Below are 18,024 nucleotides of genomic sequence, written 5' to 3'. Positions count from 1 at the left end.
GAGGCTGTTTTCATTATGTCTTTCTCAGTTACCTAGAAATACATCAGGATAGTGTGAGTTTGCTTGAAGCCCAACCTTAGAGCCTAAGGTATTCAGGTATTCTCGAAAACAAAAATCTGCAGTTTCCTGTTTCAAATGTTGCTGGAAGAATTAACAGGATTGTAATGGCTTAGCTGATTAAAAAAATATATATATATTGGGGGGGAAGGGGGGAAAAAGTGCAATAAATATGTTGGTCTTGAGAACTGCAGCAGAAACTAAAAAGAAAAAAGAAAGTCTTTTCCATTTCATCTCTCTAGAGACTTGGGGTGTGTGTAATTAAAAGTCCTAGTGCTGATTCCATATATATACATATATATAGTTATTTGAGCCTGGCTGAGATGTTTGCAAAGCTCTTAATGGTCCGTCTGAATTGTAAAGGTTTGCTGACCCCACAACTTACCTGAAGATAGTTTTGGAATTCTTCACTTAAAACCTTAAAGATTTGCCACAATACGTTTTCCTTTTAAAGAGACAAGCATTTTGAATGGGTTTGATTTCTTGTTTTTCTTGGGAATTTTTTGATGTGAGGCCATTGAAATGTTCAGGTGAGAGCATAAAAATGGTTGAAGGAGATCAAGAGTTATTAAAATGCCGAGTTTGTTGTATTGATCTGTGATTTAGCATTTCATCTTTCCAGTTCTTTGGATGTCGAAGTACGCTCTCACAAATACAGCATGGGTTTTCTGTCAATCATATTATTCTCAAGACATGATTTTTCTTTTAATTGTCATTTTGTTTGTGGAGTCAGAATATCTACACAGAGCTGTGTAGTGATTTATTTAGTGAGAAAAGAATTTTCATGTACGATTACCTCCTCTTTATTTGTGCATTTATGAATCCTTTTTTCAGAAATTCTTATATAGCTGCTACTGCTGCTCAAATTGCCATGGTTTTTAAAGAGAATAAAGCTTATTGATAGTTCCCACATGCACTGGCAGGCACATCTAAAACCTGTACTTTTGTGTTCACAGCTTGCATAATATAAAATTTAGAGATTGCTTGTCAAACTAAGTGTCAGCTGAGTTTCCTAGGAAACTCACTGAAGATATTTATAAAACTACAGATCAGCTTAATAATAGATATAATAATGTCAGTAGCTCATTATTTTTTAACTTTATTGGTCCATTTTAGTTTGCTTTAGTTTGTTGCTAAACTAAACCACTGCATTTCCAACCAGAGCAGAAGAGACCTTCCTTCCAATAACTTGCCTAATTAAATTAAGAAAATGGTAGTTTCTGCTATTTCATGTAAGGAAATTTAAAACACCCTATGTAAAATTAAAAAGAATATAAATGTCATACTAATTATCTGACTGAACCCTTATAAGTAAAACCACAATTGTGAAATATAAATGTAAATATTGTATCATGTTACTGTTTTATTCACTGTTGAATTGTATGTGTGAATTTGAAGTTCATTGCACATGCATGCAAAACAGTCACTACAGAATCAACATAAATCCTGAGTATGGGTTTCTATAGAAGCTAGATAAATAGAAGACCTGTCAGTATTGTAAAAAGGCATGATTCTGTGAAAATAATTACATCCTTCAGTGGAAGAAAAAAAGTATCTAAGAAGATCGTAAGTGATACTTAGTGTCCATTTTTATTCATTCTTCTGTTACTATGTTTTCCTCGCACTGATTCTTTGACTTGAGACATCAGCATTGCCACAGTTGATGTTTTTGTACTTTGGGTTCTTTAAATGGAAATTTCAGTCATGTAAATTCAAAATTTGCTGATCTGTAAATATATATATGTATAAAATAATCTATATTTTGTCAGAACATAATTATTCAAGACAATTAGGATTAGGTGAAGTTAACATTCTCTAGAAAGCAGTTTAGAAAAGTAATTTCAGCTTTCCCATTTTAATACGGTAATAAGAATGAAGTTAGTGTGTTTAGAGATGAGGCGGTACTGACTCCTTATCTCATCTGGAATCCATTTCTTGTACCCAGTATGTACATTTGCCTGTCAGGACTATTTTTTGATGCTGTGCTAATTAGTCAAGTAAGGAGTTCATATGAAGGATATTCAAGAACTGATTTTTCTTTTGAAAAGCTAAGGGAGTAGCTGTCTCTGTTCCTCTAAGAAATCTCATTGCACACTTAACGATGTCGTTGCAGAAGAAATCTTAGGAAGCCTCTCCATCACACACTGAAAAGGTTAATTTCCTATAAAGCTACAAAATTTATCCCAATCCTAATAGTAGCTGCATGTGGATTTATTGGATGCTAGTGATACCATTCCAGCTTGTTACAGCAAGGTGGCAGGTAAAACCTTGTAAATCATTGCATTTATTTTAATATGGCTTACATGAAGACAGAAACCTCACAAGCATAAAATGGCACAGCTGCTGTGTCAAATGATATTTTTTAAGCATGTGATATTTGTCAGAGCTGGCTCTCTCTTAGCTGTGGTGTTGCAGTTTAGGGGATTCAAAACCGATCTTTCTACTGGGAGGAAGTGGAAGTTGACTTCAGCTCATAGATAGGACATCAAATTGGGAGACTTGCCTCTTTCCCAACCTGCCATGGATTGTGTGTAGTGTAACTGCATTACTCCTCATCCTCTGTTCCTTACTATAATTTGCCTGTTTGAAAGTGCTAACAACCACGAACCTCCCTTAAGTACTTGTATAGGTGAGAAAGGGGTGAGTTAGCACTTAATACTGTGTTGCACCATTTTGGATAAGTACTACCAAAATGATAGTGATATTGTGGAGATAAGATATATTGTTTCTGATTTATACAGCAACTTCACAAGACATGTTTCTACAAAAAAAAAAAAAGCCAATTCACACTGTCTTGCAAGGTTTGTGATGGAGTTGTATTTGTGCACAAACACTGACTTCAGTCCATGCTCTTAAGTAGATCCCTTTCTGTGTCAGACATAGTCTGTACTTTGGAACAGACTTTGAAGAACAACCATGTTAAGGAAAGTTACTCTGATCAGGAAGTTTCAGCCTGGAGGCATTTTTGCTTTGGGCTTTTTTGCCTTCTTTTTTTCATGTTCTGTGCTGCAAGCATGAAGCGAGAGTTCTCTCAGTGATAGGTGTGTCACTTAAAAATGCATCACTCTGCTCCAGCCTCTGCATGGACCGTGGGATAACTGAAGTTAAACTTTGCTCAGTCTAGGTGATGACAATCATCTGACCAAAAGGTTCAGCCTGAATAAAACTGCTTTCCCATGGTGACTGTAGCTGGCTATAAAAATGTACTTTTATATTCTCATATAAATTTATAGGGCTTTTGGCAAGGAAGAAGGATTTGTGAAATGATGCTTTTTCTTCAGAGTTTCTTCCATATAGTTTTGCTAACAGGCACCCATTGGGTTGTGCTAAACAGTGATTTTTATTTTTTTTTAACCCTGTGCTTAGCTATCACACCTTGATCATCCAGAGAGAGAAGCTGGATATTCTAACTGTAGATACTGCATTTTGTTTCCCTGCTAACAATGGAGGTTTGAAAAGGAAAAACATTTTAAGTGAATATATATGCAGTGTATTTTCTTTTCCTTTCAGTTCATATTCGTGGGAAACTGCTATGAGAATTACAAACAGCTTTTAGGGGGCTATTTTTTCAACTGGCCAGTGTGTGTGACCCTTGTGTTAACAGTGAATTACATTTTAAGTCAAGAGTTCACTGGGTTTTTTCTTTCTTTCCCACTGCAATTAAGTGGGACACATATTCCATGTGCACACTCAAGTAAAATTGGGGAAAACTTGCCTTTTGATAAAGAAGTCTTGATAATATTGTAGTGGAATATGTCAGCCAATGGGATATTCGCTGCCAAATACCAAATAACAATGTAGAAATTCAAGAAAGCTTCTAAGTCGTACAGGCAGTCTGGAGAAAATGAGCCAGCTGGGCTCAGAGGAGATCTAAGAAATGGATGGAAGCGAGAGAGGAGAACCTGCCTCTTTTAGCAATAAATATAAAATCACATTTTTATGTCTGTAAGTGCTGCCATTCTAACACATATTAGGAAAGAACTAAAGCTTGGAAAATCTTTTAAATAATCATAGAATGTAGTTTCCCCTGTTTTCTGTTTCTCTTATCTCTTGCCCTTCCCTGAAGCTGTCTTTCTTTCACTCCGTGCATGTCGCTGAGTTTTGGTGACGTAAAGAATCAGATTCATTAACTTCCACTTTTTGTGCTTTAGTTGCAGTGTTGGAGGGCAGCAAGTCAGTCCAAAGCTTTTTGTATATACCAACAAGCATTTCTGCTAACATTACTGAGACCATAATTAACATAACATTATACTTGATCAGCATTATCCTAAGTAAAGGCACCCCTTTGCCACATTTTCTATATTAAATCCCAAAATATTTTTTAAGTCTTAACAACCATATAATGTTATGATCTGTGGTTAGTCGTAGTATTTTTTAGCGGACCTCACAAAATTGTAACATTTTAACTGCATTTTGAACCACTGGTGAGTACTGCATAATGGTAACTTTGAAAGTGCCGTATTGAAACACAGTCTGGGTAAAATGTTTGTTTGGCTTATAAAATATAACCTTGAGCAATATATGGAAATAATCAGGCTCCTAACTTTACCATTCAAGTTGTGTTTTACTTCTCAGCAGGACTGTAAACTAGGAAAGTTAGTGAAATGTCTTTTACTAGACAGTATTGTACATATCTAAGTGCATGTTTATTTTTCTTCTAGCTTTTTAGAAAGAATTGACAGCGTCAGCATGGATGACTACACACCCACAGATCAGGTTAGTAAAAATAATGGGGTAGGGTCTGAACTAAGACTGACATTTATCTGGATTTTCTGTGTAATTTATTTTAGTCCCTACTGCAGCTGAAATAAGACATATGGCAGAATAGCAAAATATGGTCTAGCAGTTTAAGTAATGGATATTAAAGAAGAAGAGGCATTTTGGTGGTGCACACTTGTATTTTACTGTTGTAACATCCAGGTCTGTGATTTTTGTAATACATCCGTTTTGTCTTCTTGTTTCCCATTCTGTGTCCCACAAAAATCAGGTGAATGGAAAAAAGAACAGAAAGCATAAATGTAAAAAGTTATGGTTTCCCTCACCAGCCTTTGGTATAGAGAAGCTATGCTTCATTTCAGTGGTGGAGGTGAGCCCAGAGGGAGGCTTCCCGTGTCTATCAGAAGGGTCCTTCACAGGCAAAAGCTTGCAGTGAATAAGGTGTCCAGATCCAGGGGAGAACACCTGTGGCAGCAGCAGAGCTTGCAAACTTCTCTGCAGGCCTGCAGATTCCTTCTTTGCAGGCTGTGCCCATCTCCTGCAGGTAGCAGAGTTTCTATTCAAGCCTTATTTGCAAGGCAGTACATTTTTTTCCCAGATACTGTGGTACATCTTGAGGGAGTGCTCTAATGGCAAACACGTTCATTTAAGGCTGAACTGGTGCAGTCTTGAAGTAAGGAGGGGCTTCACCATATTGCCTGGCTTCAGCTGCTTTCCCTGAGCTCAGGCTGTGTGCTTTCCTTTGCTGTCTCTTCAGCAAACATTCTGAAGTTATTTTTCAGTGCTGCTATCCCACTGTAATTTAGCAGTCTCAGTCAAGATTGTGGGCCACATCATAAACTCCAAATACAGGTGGCAGAAGAGAATCCCTGCACTGGATAATTCAGTCTAACAATGCAAGGCATATAACAGGTGGATGCCCTTAAAAAGAAGGCAGAGTTGTCAAATCTCACTGTGCAATTAGGGAGTGAAATTCAGAGAAATGAGGTGACTTGCCAGAGATCACCCAAGGAAGCATGCAGAGAAGAGCCTGTTCCTTCAGGTCCATAACCACAAGCATGTCCTATAGTCTACCCAATATAGGATCAATTAATCAAGCACTCAGGACATTTTCAGACCAAAGGAATTAGCACTGGGGTTTGCTCCCTCTAGACCTTATGGTTTTAGCATCAAGATCACACACCTGGAGAGAGAAGTCAGTGAAAAAAAGCCTCGTTTTTGCTTTCATTATTTACGTTAGTTCCTGTTTGTTCCTGGGAGGCCCTTCTCTACCTGAAGTAGTCTTTCATCACCTAGAAATTTTCCCTGATATTTCCTTTGTGGAGAAATATCTTGAAAGATCAGAAAAGGCCCTTGGTATTTGGCAGGTGGAAAACTTGCTCTGAGAAGGGGATTCTGCTTTTGTTTTTGTTTTTGTCCTGTTGCCCTGTATCAGTTGTCTTGCTGAATTAACTGGTAAAAATCACTTGTTTTTTCTCTTCCCTTGCTTTCTGCTTTTTGTGTTAGTTTTTTGGGGTTTTTTTGCACCATAACAAAGTCAGCAAGTGACAGAAAATGACAGGAGTGTATAAAATAACTAAACATATTAAATAAGTGGCCTTCAGCTGAGTGCATGCAGCTGTCAAAGCAGCCAAGGTTTGCCTTGGCTACCAGAAGCTGTAGATGGTAGGGTAGGAAAAAAAAGGCAAGCTGAGCCTGCACTCTGACTGCCTCCTTCCATCCAGGAAGGAGGCATCATAAATTGCTTTTACCTACTCCCCTTGAGAATTCAGGAAATTATTATTTTTTAATTATTAAAGGAGAGTTGGTTAAGTTGTAAAGTATTGCTAGTTTAAAAAATAGGAAAGAAATGCCATATTTCTGCACGACCTAAATTCTGTTCCCTTGTGCTCTGTAACAGAGCTTTAATTACTCAGTCACAAGCTATTATTTCGATAGGATTCCTGTCTCATTCAGTACAAAAGAGGGCAGAGTTAAGGTTGCCTGGGCAACTGTAAATCTGGAGTTTTCTAACATTTGAATACTTGACTTTACAACATGAATAACATTTTTCTTAGTTTTATGTAACTTCAGAATTCATTATCGTCATGACATACCAAGGTGTATAAGAACAGGTTTCAGTGGGCAGTAAGAAGAACATAGATGGGGACTCCTGCTTGCTGAGTGCACAAACCAAATGCAGTGATCATTATTAAGTTTATTTACCATGTCAGTACAGACAAATGCAGATTTACCAACAGGTCTGATTGAACTTACATTAAATGAAACATTTAAGACTTTTCATGGAAAATAATATTCCAAGCTTTTAAGAACAAAATTAGGTTAGAAAAAAAGCCTTACTAATCAGCTTCTGTGTTCTCATTTCCAGGACCTATTAAGATGCAGAGTGTTGACATCAGGGATTTTTGAAACAAGATTTCAAGTAGATAAAGTAAATTTCCAGTAAGTCTGTTAGTAATGATTTATGAATATCATACTCATTTTTAATAGCTTCATTCAGATGTCTCTGTTCATGTATGCATGGTATAGCAGGCTTAGGATGGGAGTGGGTGGGTTTTTGTTGTTTGGTTTGGCTTTTTAGCTCTCTTTCCAGAGGTCCTAGTAAAATTACCTCATACTTTGCAAAAATAGCTTTAATTAGTTACATGTATTAGCAATGCTCTATAGTAGGGTTGTGTATGGCTTCTTGTAAAAGCTGGTGCATTGGTGTAGCACTATAAAATCATAAAATAGCTTTGGGGATGAGAGCTCACAGAAGTCAATGGAAATCCTCCCTTCTTCCAGAGGGCTGCAAGCTCTGTGTTTGTCAAAGTTTTTTGCTGTGTGTCTAAAAGACCCACAGGCAGACTGGCTTCTCTTGACACTTCTTGCCCAGAAAGGTGGCAGTGCTCACAGGGCTGAGCTGCCTCATGTCCTCCCCCATACAGAGATGCCCTTTCCCCACCACCCTTCAAAATATCCCGAAACCTGTTCTTGTTTTTAGTACAATATCACGTGCCACATGCACTGCTGTGGACTGGAAAGGCCAACTCTTGTCCTTGAAGAGTGTATTTCTCATTTTATGGGTTCAGTAGCCTTCTCCTGGCAAAGCAGGGCAGGTGGAGCAGTGCAGCTGTCTCTGACATGCAGTGCAGCATCAGCAGGTCTCTCTCCTCTTCAGGCAATATTTTACTTCCCCTGTCCTTGGGGCTGTCGGATTTTTAAACTGAACCCTCGTGCTGTGCATGCTTCATGTGATTTTTCCTAGTGCACATAAGTGATATAACATCCTATGGCTTTTTAACAGCATGTTTGATGTAGGTGGCCAGAGAGATGAGAGAAGAAAATGGATCCAATGCTTTAATGGTAAGTAAAAACATTCTGTGTTTTATTTTAAACTTACTCTCTGAGGTGTGAGCAGCTTAGTGTTCATACCCACACACAGTACCTCACTAGCACAGAAGTCCAGTGTTACAGATAACTTTTTGCTGGTATTTTTGGCTGATTGGTGAGTAATGGTGGTGTTACCCTGAGGAGTATGTGCTGGGATAACAGATATGTTCTATTCTCTCTCTTTTCCTTCCTTCTCTCTTTTGTGTGTTCTGCCCAGATGTCACAGCTATCATCTTCGTTGTGGCTTGCAGTAGCTACAACATGGTAATAAGGGAAGACAATAACACAAACAGACTACGGGAATCCCTGGACCTTTTCAAAAGTATCTGGAATAATAGGTAAAACAAACCTCATTTCCCACCCATCCTCCCCAGTTTAATTACAGTTCAACTCCTTTCAAAATAGGACTTCCCTTGCTGTAGGCTCAGATTGTTTATTCAGAAAATATCCAGGTTGGGCCAGGTCTTAGAGTGCCCCCCGGGTGACACCCCCCCTGACAGGGGCTGTGGCACAGGGACAGTGCACGTGGCATTTCATCACTCCTGCCAAAATGACGCAGGGCATGGGAACAGCTTGGAAAGGGCAAGCCCCCCCAGGCTGGCTGCTGCAGGAGAGCAGGGAGGCAGGAGAGACCCTCTCCTGGCATCACTCTGCTGCTTGGCTGAGACCAAGATCCTCTGAGGAACATTTGATCTCCCCCTCCAAAGCAGCAGCAGGAGCAGCTCCCTGTGCTTGTTCCTTATGCAGGCAGCTGCTCTTGTAAGGGTCAGCTCTGAGAGCACAGGCTACCTCTGCCTTGGGGGGTGATGCTTCACACCTAATCTAACTGGAACGGCCATTAAATTGCCACAGTGCCTGTAAATTGTAGGTACATAACCAAAGAGCAACCCAAATGGGCTCCTGGTAGAGAACAAGTGAAAACAATGTGCAAAATAAGGTGATGAAGTTTTCAGCACATACCTGTGAGGATGCTCTGCACTGAGACGTGATTGAAGGTAGAGTGAAGGAGGAATGTTAACTGCACATCCCAAGACACATTGTCACAGTGATGGATTAATTGGGGAAGAAAAGAGACATTATTTTCTTTCCATTCATCAGGTGTCATATAGGCCACCCTAAAAGATGGGATAACTGTGTGGATGAACAGTAGCTTAGAGCAGTCTGAGGGAAGGGAGCTTTCTAGCCTTTTTTTTTTCCCTCCCCTTTATCACAACCAAATAAAGCAGACAGTAATGTCTGGTTGTGAACTGTGGTGCTTCTAGAAAATGTCATCAGTTTCCTAATTGGTAACTAAAAGAGAATTTAGAAAAATTTTTGAAAACTGCTCCCTTCAGCAATGTCCACTGCAGTTTTTATAAATGCATTTACTGACCTTAGAAATATACCCATTGTTCTGCACAGGTGCAGACCAATCAAAACAATCATTTAAGTAATCTTTTTTTTCTGTTGAAGCATGTTCTACACTATTTCACTCTCTGTCCACACAGGGATAACCAGTAAATTTCCTATCAATGTTTTTTGTTGAATAACATGTCAGAGATAACACAAACGTTTGGTTTGTTTTTGACAGGTGGTTACGGACCATTTCTATCATTTTATTCTTGAATAAACAAGACATGCTGGCTGAAAAAGTCTTGGCAGGGAAATCAAAAATTGAAGATTACTTTCCTGAATACGCGCATTATACTGTACCTGAGGATGGTAAGGTTTCTCCCTGTGCTCGGTTGGACCTGCTGGCATGGCCCAGCCCATAGCTCCTCTCCCTGTCTGTCTGTCTGTCTGTCTCTCACACACATTCACAAGCACACACTGTTCCTTGACATGAGCTGCTGGTCAGGTAAGGAGCATGCCAGCAGCATGCAGCTCACAGGCACCCCAGTGTGGATGGGGTCTAAAGGGGTTCCAGCTCCACAGCACCTGCTCTCCTCTTTTGGGAGGAACCACCAGTCCCAGGACAGCAAAGCAGCCCCACATTTCCCCCCTTCCCAGATGCTTCTGGGCCTCCCACAGTGCTGAACTTTGTTGGGGATTCATGAGACTTATTTTGCAGCCATTCTGCATCCTCCAATACTGTAAATTTCAGTTTGTGAAATACTGATGGGAAGCCCAGCAGACCAGTAAGGGAGCTTTAATGGAGGAAAACCACATCAATACATAGGAAGAGATTTGTGGTGATGGAATGATCAGTTTCTTATCTTCAAGAAGTGCAATGGTTCCTGCACCACAGTAACATATTGCAGAGGTAAACTCTGGTATTATGCCAGGCAGAGATCTCCCCAAAGGTCTCAGCTCTGTCTAGCAGAAGTGGTAAAACTTTTACTTTCTGTCCACTCGCCTCTGCCTTACCTGGGTGATGTCCCTGGCATGGTGCTTGCAGCCACCTGTTGGAAAAGGCTTTCATTCTCCACCAACCACCACCAACAGCCTTGGTCACAGAGGTGAAGATGGTGATTATCTATTTTCAGCCTTCATTGAGGTGTGGAACTTCATGAGTGTGATTCTGAGTTTCGGGTATAGAGGATAAATGAACTATCCTAAAATCTGGGTTGATCTGGCATCTGTTTTGTAATGGTAAGGATTTTCAGAAGAAATCTTATCTCCATCACCCAAATTTCCCCTTCCCAAACATGCACCACATAGAGAGATTGAGTGAATTTTCAGCATTTTTTATAATAAGCCAATTGTCAGAAAAAGTAGCTTTTGGTATTTCTCAGAGGGATTTCACAGTGGGTATCTAGAGTGATCCAGAATATTCACACATGAAACAGCTCTCTATTTTTAACCTGTAGTTGTTCACTTATTCTTCAGTTCCAGCTGACATTATTTAAGGGCAGCAGCACTGAATTCCAATATGCTGTTGATTGTGCTGCTGCTCTATTTTTACCCCCAGCAGTATGGATGAAAAATACATTTCCATATTCTGATAAATTCTGGCCTTTACAATGTTATGTTTATAAGCATCTGATTTTGGTATCCAAGATGAGAGATAACACTGAAAGGAAATAAATAGGTTATCTCTTCACTGCATTGTTACTGAGAGTAAATACAGTCATTGCATGGCCTAGATAGTGACAACTTCATCTGCTGATAAACAGTTAATACTGAGCAACAAGTCTCCTGCTCAACAAGAATTTAATCCAACATCCCTTGATGGGCAATATATCTGAAGTATTCTGCTGAATTGGGGCCTGGAATTAAAATACATTTATATATATATCAAAAGGTCTTTCAATGCTATAATTTTTTCCAAGTGTAATCTTGGACTAACCATTTTTTAACTCACATTCCTGCCTGCAGAAGCTTTTTTCAGGAGACACTGTTCTGCTGCAGAAACTGAACAGCTCAGCTGCTTTTTCTAGTCATATTTTCTGATAAAAGCTAAACCCTAACTCCCACTTGGTTTATATCTATATGAACAAACTTGTGGATGTGAGTAAGCCTTTTTGTGATATGACCCATGACATTGTTGCAATGATTTCAGCAATTTTCAGGTTCCTAAAATATGTTGTTCGCATAGTCAGGCTTTACTGTAACTCTTAATTTTAGACTTACCTGCTGGGAGTCTCCTCTAGTATTTAACATTTCAATTTCTGTACTGAAGGGCTACTTCCTTCTTATTAAATCTTTTGTTACAAATAGATGATTATTTGGTTTCCGTGTTTCTGATGTCATTTGTTTTTACTTGAACAGCAATACCAGATGCAGGAGAAGACCCCAAAGTCACAAGAGCCAAGTTCTTCATCCGGGATGAGTTTTTAGTGAGTAATTTTCATCCTATGTGTGATTCTATCATAGGAAATACTGACAGATGGCATAGTTTATTTAGGGAAAACTGATGGGATTTTGCAGAAAGCTAGAAGGAGAGGACAACGTCTGGCAATTCCCTAGTTCTTTTCAGCTGCCCATCTTGCAGAACCTTCCTCAGTGCTGCACATTTTTATGCCAGTTTTGTATAAAGTCACCTGCCATGCTAATTGACACACAGTAGGTGCTAGTGCTTAGAATGGTCATGTACAGTCCATGCATAAACAAATAGGCTTTCTTACTTTTATCCTGCATTCCTTCAAGGAGTTTGGCAGTGATCAGCTGACAGCAGGAATTTTAAAAAGAAAAAAAAAAAAAACAGATTTTATGATTTTATGCTTAAATAAGATTTCTGGTTTGACATTTAGGAGGTTTACCTCACCTTTGGACTGATGTCATGGCCCTGCTGAAGCATCAAAATAAAGTTTCAGTGTCTAGTCACATTTTTCTTGCGATTAAGGTTTCCTCTATAGCTGGAGTGAAGAGGTGGTGTTTACATTTTTACATTTTGAAGGTGAAAGCGGTTGTCAGGCACACAATCACAGCCCAGCCCTGCTGTCAGAGAGTGTAATCTAGTATCACTTGTGGCTTCACTCATTCTGAGTTGTTCCCACAGTGCAGGGCAGTACCAGAGACCAGAACCAAGGCTCATCCATCGTGCCCTACTGGTAGAAACTATATGTGTGTGTTTGAGACAACAAATTGAGTCATTAGAATTAAGAATTTTAAAGTCATTATGCATTTACAAGCATTGTTAGGATTTACAGCTGCTGACGCACCAAGAAAGAAGCAATTACTGTATTCGCACTTTGGGGATTTCCAGTTGCTGCCTTAGCCTTCCAGATCCTGAGGAAAAATGTCAGATTGTGCTGTGTTAATGTAAGAGTTACCAGAAAAACTCCCTTCAAGGCAGATCTCTCCTGTGGTGATGCTGGAATCCTGTGAAGCAGGTGATGATATCCAGTCTGGAAGGAGAGTGGCTCTGGGGGATGAGTTACAGGGAAATTAGGGTGAAACTCCCCACCTTTATCTACTTTCATGATTTAAGAACACCCATTGAGGGTGAGGTCCTCACTTGCCATGACTCCCTGGCATTACAGAAGGGGGCCACCTATGAAGCAGGGAGGGGAGGTGGCGTGGGCACTGCAGCCACCCAGGAAACCCCTGTGGGTGCTGGGGGCAAGGGAAGCTCTGGTGCTGGGGCCAGCACCTGCCAGCTGCCAGACACTCCTTGGGGCTCACCAGGCATGGGGCCAGAGCAGCTTCTCCCTCATTTCCCTGCACTGCTGCAGGTTTGGCAGAGAGCATCTCGTCTGTAACACGTCTGTCTCCTGGCTCAGTGCTCTGAGTAACATGGCCATGCCTGGAGAGGGCCAAGTAGAAGTGGTCACTTCCAGATCCATGGGGTCAGGCACAAAAGGCTGAGGTTTCAGAGAGGGACTGATAAGGGGCACAGGAGAAATACAGACTGGGCAGGGATCTGATGGCCTTAGCCAGGTGCCAGGAAGGAAAAGGCCTGTATGTTCTACCTGTGTCTGCCTTGGCTTTGCTTTATACTTACTTTCCCAAGTTTCCTGGTTTATGACCTTTTCCTTGCCCCACTCTGTTAAATTTTCAGGCATGGTTCAGAGAAGCCTGTGTTTATTATGCTTTATTGTGATTTTTATCATGGTAGTAGGTCTGCATAAACCATGGATATGTGTGACAATCAGCACCATGGTGCTGCACCCCTTAAAACTGCCTGGATGTAGGAATGGTAGTGGCAAATTTAAAGCCTGTAATTTGAGGAATTTTAGTAGGAGGTTAAAATTGACCACATTTCCAATAACTATTGCTACACAGGATAGATTAGAAAGGCAAAAGATGTCAGCTCCTGGCGTCAGGGCTGGTGTGGGGGCTGTGGCCCTTCAGGGTTGGGCAGCAGGGCTGGGATCCCTTGGATTTCAGTCAGGGAGCAGCATGGGAGGGGTGGCTGGGCTTAGGCCTGCACCTCAGGGCTGGGCTGGCAAGGGCATCTCCCTGTCCTGGAAGTGGATCTTGTGGGAAATCCTCTGTCCTGCAGCTCAGGCACATCCTTTCTTCTCCCAGACTCTTCCTGGAGGCTGTGTGTGCGTGTGTGCTCCTGGGTGAGGCTGCTCCCCAGCCCTGTTTTGGTGTTCTGCATACAGGGCTCTCCAGCTGCTGATGTTTAGTTTGAATACATCCCCAGTGTGAATACACCCCCATTAGAACAGTGGCATGGCCCCTCTGGTTCCTGTCCTGCTGGTTTTACAAAACCTGAATCTGGGAGGTGAAGGAGCTGCTGCTCAAACACACAGGCCAGAATTCCTCAAATTTGCATGTCATCCTGACCCCTGCAGTGTAGGGATGCCAGTATTAAATATTCCTGCCTGGAAAGCAAAGGTTCTTTCATCAGTGTCCCAGGGGATTTTTCCCCACTGAGAACTGGTGCTGAGTAACACGCTACTTTTCAAAGTGAGTGTCGAGTAGGGGTGACAATTCTGCATTTATCTTCAAATGAGGGGACTGCAAGAGCTGTCAGATGACAAAAACAGCCCCCTAATATTTTGAAAATACATCCTGTGGCATGCTGTGTATGTAACCAGGACACTGTGGGCAGATTACTGCCATAGACATGAGTGAAATCAGTGAATGATAAACACAAGCAGATAGTTCTCAGTATTTTTCATGAGGTTAAGCCTCAAACTTGGTATTGAAAGTCGCATGATAAGAAAATAATTTTTAGACTGTGTATGAACACCCCTGTGGAATCAGTGTTGAATGTGTAATATTACCTAAATTACCTGGAAAAAGTCTGCAATTGCTTGTTGATCTAATTATGTAAATCATGGCTTCTAAATGCCTATAGTTTTGCATATCTGTAGCTTCAGGTATTTAAAAGGTCAAACCTACACATAACATAAATCCTGTGTTAAAAATATATGGTGTAGCCTGAGTGAGATGGAACACTCTTTTGTTGTTTAGCTAGAGTAATTTATAATAAAATTTAGAAAATAGTTCTAGAAATCATTATCCCAAAAACTGACCTTCTGCTTTCATTACATTTTGTTTATATTCTGCAAGATAATGGTCTAGAATGGATTTATATTTGTCAGTCCTATAGTAATACAGAACAAAAATTAGGATATCTTTTTTGAATATATGTTTTAAGATCTTGGGGAATTTTAACAAGATAACCATGGGAAAAATGATCCTTGAAGTTAGAACCTAAAAAGGTTTGCAGTAGCCTTGAGAAAATGTAGTTCTGCATGGTATGATGTTTACTAGATTTTTGCATGCTTTATTACTCTAAGTGAACCCAGCCACTCTGGTGACAATTCCACCAAATTCTGGGCTCAGTGATGATACCAATCCTTCAGCTGGCTTAATAGGTGCTCTAAGTGAAGGTAACTTGAGGGGCCCACACACAAGAAGCAGAAGCAGTAGAATGCTGTTCTCCGCCACTGCTGGCTCCACAACTGGGAGGGTTTTGGTTTTGTGTTGCTGATGTAAAACAAGAGTTCAAGAATTTGCCACATGATGGCACCAAAAAAAGAAGAGAAAACAATTCCTGGGGCAGCTGCATGGCAGGCTGCACAGCTGTCAGCAGCACAGATTTGGCTGCACTGTGATGCACAAATGGCGACAGCCTGTGCAGCTAAGGATGGCATCCGTGGCTCCCACAAAAGACTCCTGTCCTGAGCCCAGTATCCATAATGTTTTGTAATCTTCATTTCAGATTTGTCATTTAGACTGACCAGACCACAGCCACCACAGCCCTCCCTTCCTTTTGTTTACTTTTTTTAGTGATCTATGTACAGATTTCCCAGGGCTCTTGGTTCCCCCAAGTCTGTAGACTGCTGAGATGGGAAACTTCTCATGGCATGGCACCTGATGCTTTTTGGTTTTGCCTCCCTGTTTGCACAGAGGATAAGTACAGCGAGTGGAGATGGCCGGCATTACTGCTACCCACACTTCACATGTGCAGTGGACACAGAAAACATCCGCAGAGTGTTCAACGACTGCCGAGACATCATCCAGAGGATGCACCTCCGCCAGTACGAACTCTTGTGAGGGGGATCACCGTGGAACCTGTGGTTTTAAATTCTTTGCTCCTTACTCTTTCTCTTGATACTACCCCACACAGGGTGGAAGAATATACTATAGAAATGTCAGTCTCTTCACTTTGTTTACTTTTAATTGTTTAACCTTAAAGCTGATTTGAAGCAAGTTTGGGTTATTTTCCCTTCATGCTTTTTGGGACTATTTTTGTGCTTTATTTTGACATGCCACTTCTTCGTCATTCCACTAAGCCCTTTGGCTACCTCTGTTCCCTTAGGTTTTTGTTTTTTTTAAAACTGAACGTGACCTGCTAAATTTTTTCCAGTGGGTTAACCTCAGTTCAGACCGGTATGTCATCTGGATGACACTGAAGTCATACCTATCCCTCTGTGTGGGTTTCCTTTTTAACATGACATTGAAGAGTACTTGATGGGTGAAAAAAAGATTAATGCACTTTGTATCAGGTTATTAAATACTGTTGAGGAAGTAGACACACAATGTAGCAGCACCACAATATTTATTACTCTGTCACAGTTTTTAGCATTTCTGAGTTGCAGGTCAACTGATAAAGTGACCTCCTCTTTTAAGCCGTTACTGGCACAGGAAGTAGAGTAGATAATGAGAGGAACGGTGAAGACAAAGCAATTTTTCTGGGGTTTTGGAGCTAAGTGTCTCTGCACACCTCAGGCATTTGAATTACAGCTACTTTTCAGCCTGTTGCATCTAGGCAGAAAATTTACCACCCTCACTTATGTTATTTGTGCTGTCCACAAATGATCCTTTTAGTTCCGATCATTCTTGGACGACAGTCCTCTCCCTATATATATTTTTTTGTTTTACTGCTGGTTTATTATATTGTACAGACTGTAAAATGTAATATTATTTTGTACAACTTTATTGAAGAAAAATACTTGTAGAAGATCTTTGTGCCTTGATTATGGCTGTACCTGTAAAATGAGCTAAGATGTAAGTATGTTTTTGATTGCGCTGTACAGCTTGATGTCAACCTTACCTGCAGCAGTGACTGGAGGTAAGAACTTTATCTGTAGAGTTTAGGGGTTTTTTTCTGGTTTATATAAAAATGCTCTTTAGTATAAAAATTATAAATTATGCAAATTAACCACTTACCTTTCCAAGTAAGGTATTACAGTCACCGGATGTTGCAGCAAACATGCCTTTCTCTTTTGAAGTCTCAGCTTTAAAACATTGGAATTCATTCAAGTGTCCAAATTGCAACCTGGTGTTGTTTTAATGGGAAACAAGGATTTATTTTCTTTTTCTTTCTTATTTCTTTTTTTTTTTTTTTTTGTCCTTTATATTTAGAAAATATGTTTGGTAATTCTTTGGTCATTCATAGAACTTCACAATTGCACAGACCGATTGTGAATGTGTAAAGCACCATTATATAGAGCTCTTCAATCTTTGTACCAACAGCGGCTTTCATTGTGCAAGTAAATAGCGAGAAAGAAGATAAGAAAAAAAAAAGTGTATAAACCCTTGTGTCTGGCCTAAGAGAATTACAAGATGACATTTTTATTTCTCTTTTAATAAAGAGACACATTAGAAAATTATTTTATTTTAAATATTGTAGAATCAAAATGTGTGAATATTTCTCAAACTTGAATAATTTATGCAAATGACATTCTCAAAACAAGTTGTGGTACAGTACAATATATAAAAAGCAAGAATTGCTGTAGCAATAAGGCATGTCCTTTTTAGTAACTATAACACTGCTTTATATTTTATACATAGGTGTTTTATGTCTGTGACTATATACTTTTCCTGTGTCCAAGATAACCTGTACAAATGTCTAAAATTACAGTTGCAATAACAGAAACCTAGAGAAGTGTTAGACTACATTACTTTATAGAATGTTTTACCACACTTCGGACCATTCCCCCCACTTCATTTTAAATTTAGGGAGAGATGAAGAGCTAACACAGTCCCCACACTGGCATATAAATCAGCAGGTTTTATTAACTTTTTACTGTATTGTTATTAGTTATAAACCCC

General features: G+C 40.0%; 1 protein-coding gene across 2 annotated transcripts in view; it reads left to right on the top strand.

Moving 5' to 3' along the window:
• Positions 1 to 17,594, top strand: part of GNAL (G protein subunit alpha L) — a 181,013-nt gene extending 163,419 nt beyond the window's left edge. For both annotated transcript variants that reach the window (XM_071456894.1, XM_071456904.1), the window contains exons 6-12: positions 4,719 to 4,773; positions 7,142 to 7,215; positions 8,060 to 8,118; positions 8,363 to 8,483; positions 9,716 to 9,846; positions 11,836 to 11,903; positions 15,877 to 17,594. In XM_071456894.1, the coding sequence (XP_071312995.1) occupies positions 4,719 to 4,773; positions 7,142 to 7,215; positions 8,060 to 8,118; positions 8,363 to 8,483; positions 9,716 to 9,846; positions 11,836 to 11,903; positions 15,877 to 16,023 (655 nt within the window). In that variant the 3' untranslated portion in view covers positions 16,024 to 17,594. The remainder of the gene's footprint in view (positions 1 to 4,718; positions 4,774 to 7,141; positions 7,216 to 8,059; positions 8,119 to 8,362; positions 8,484 to 9,715; positions 9,847 to 11,835; positions 11,904 to 15,876) is intronic.
• The last annotated feature ends 430 nt before the right edge of the window (positions 17,595 to 18,024 follow it).

The sequence above is a fragment of the Agelaius tricolor genome, unplaced genomic scaffold (genome assembly GCF_023055355.1).
Source record: "Agelaius tricolor isolate 1412-34295 unplaced genomic scaffold, bAgeTri1.0.p SCAF_2, whole genome shotgun sequence".
Taxonomy (NCBI): Eukaryota; Metazoa; Chordata; class Aves; order Passeriformes; family Icteridae; genus Agelaius; species Agelaius tricolor.
Note: the sequence above shows the minus strand (reverse complement) of the source record. Positions and strands in the feature narration are given on the sequence as shown.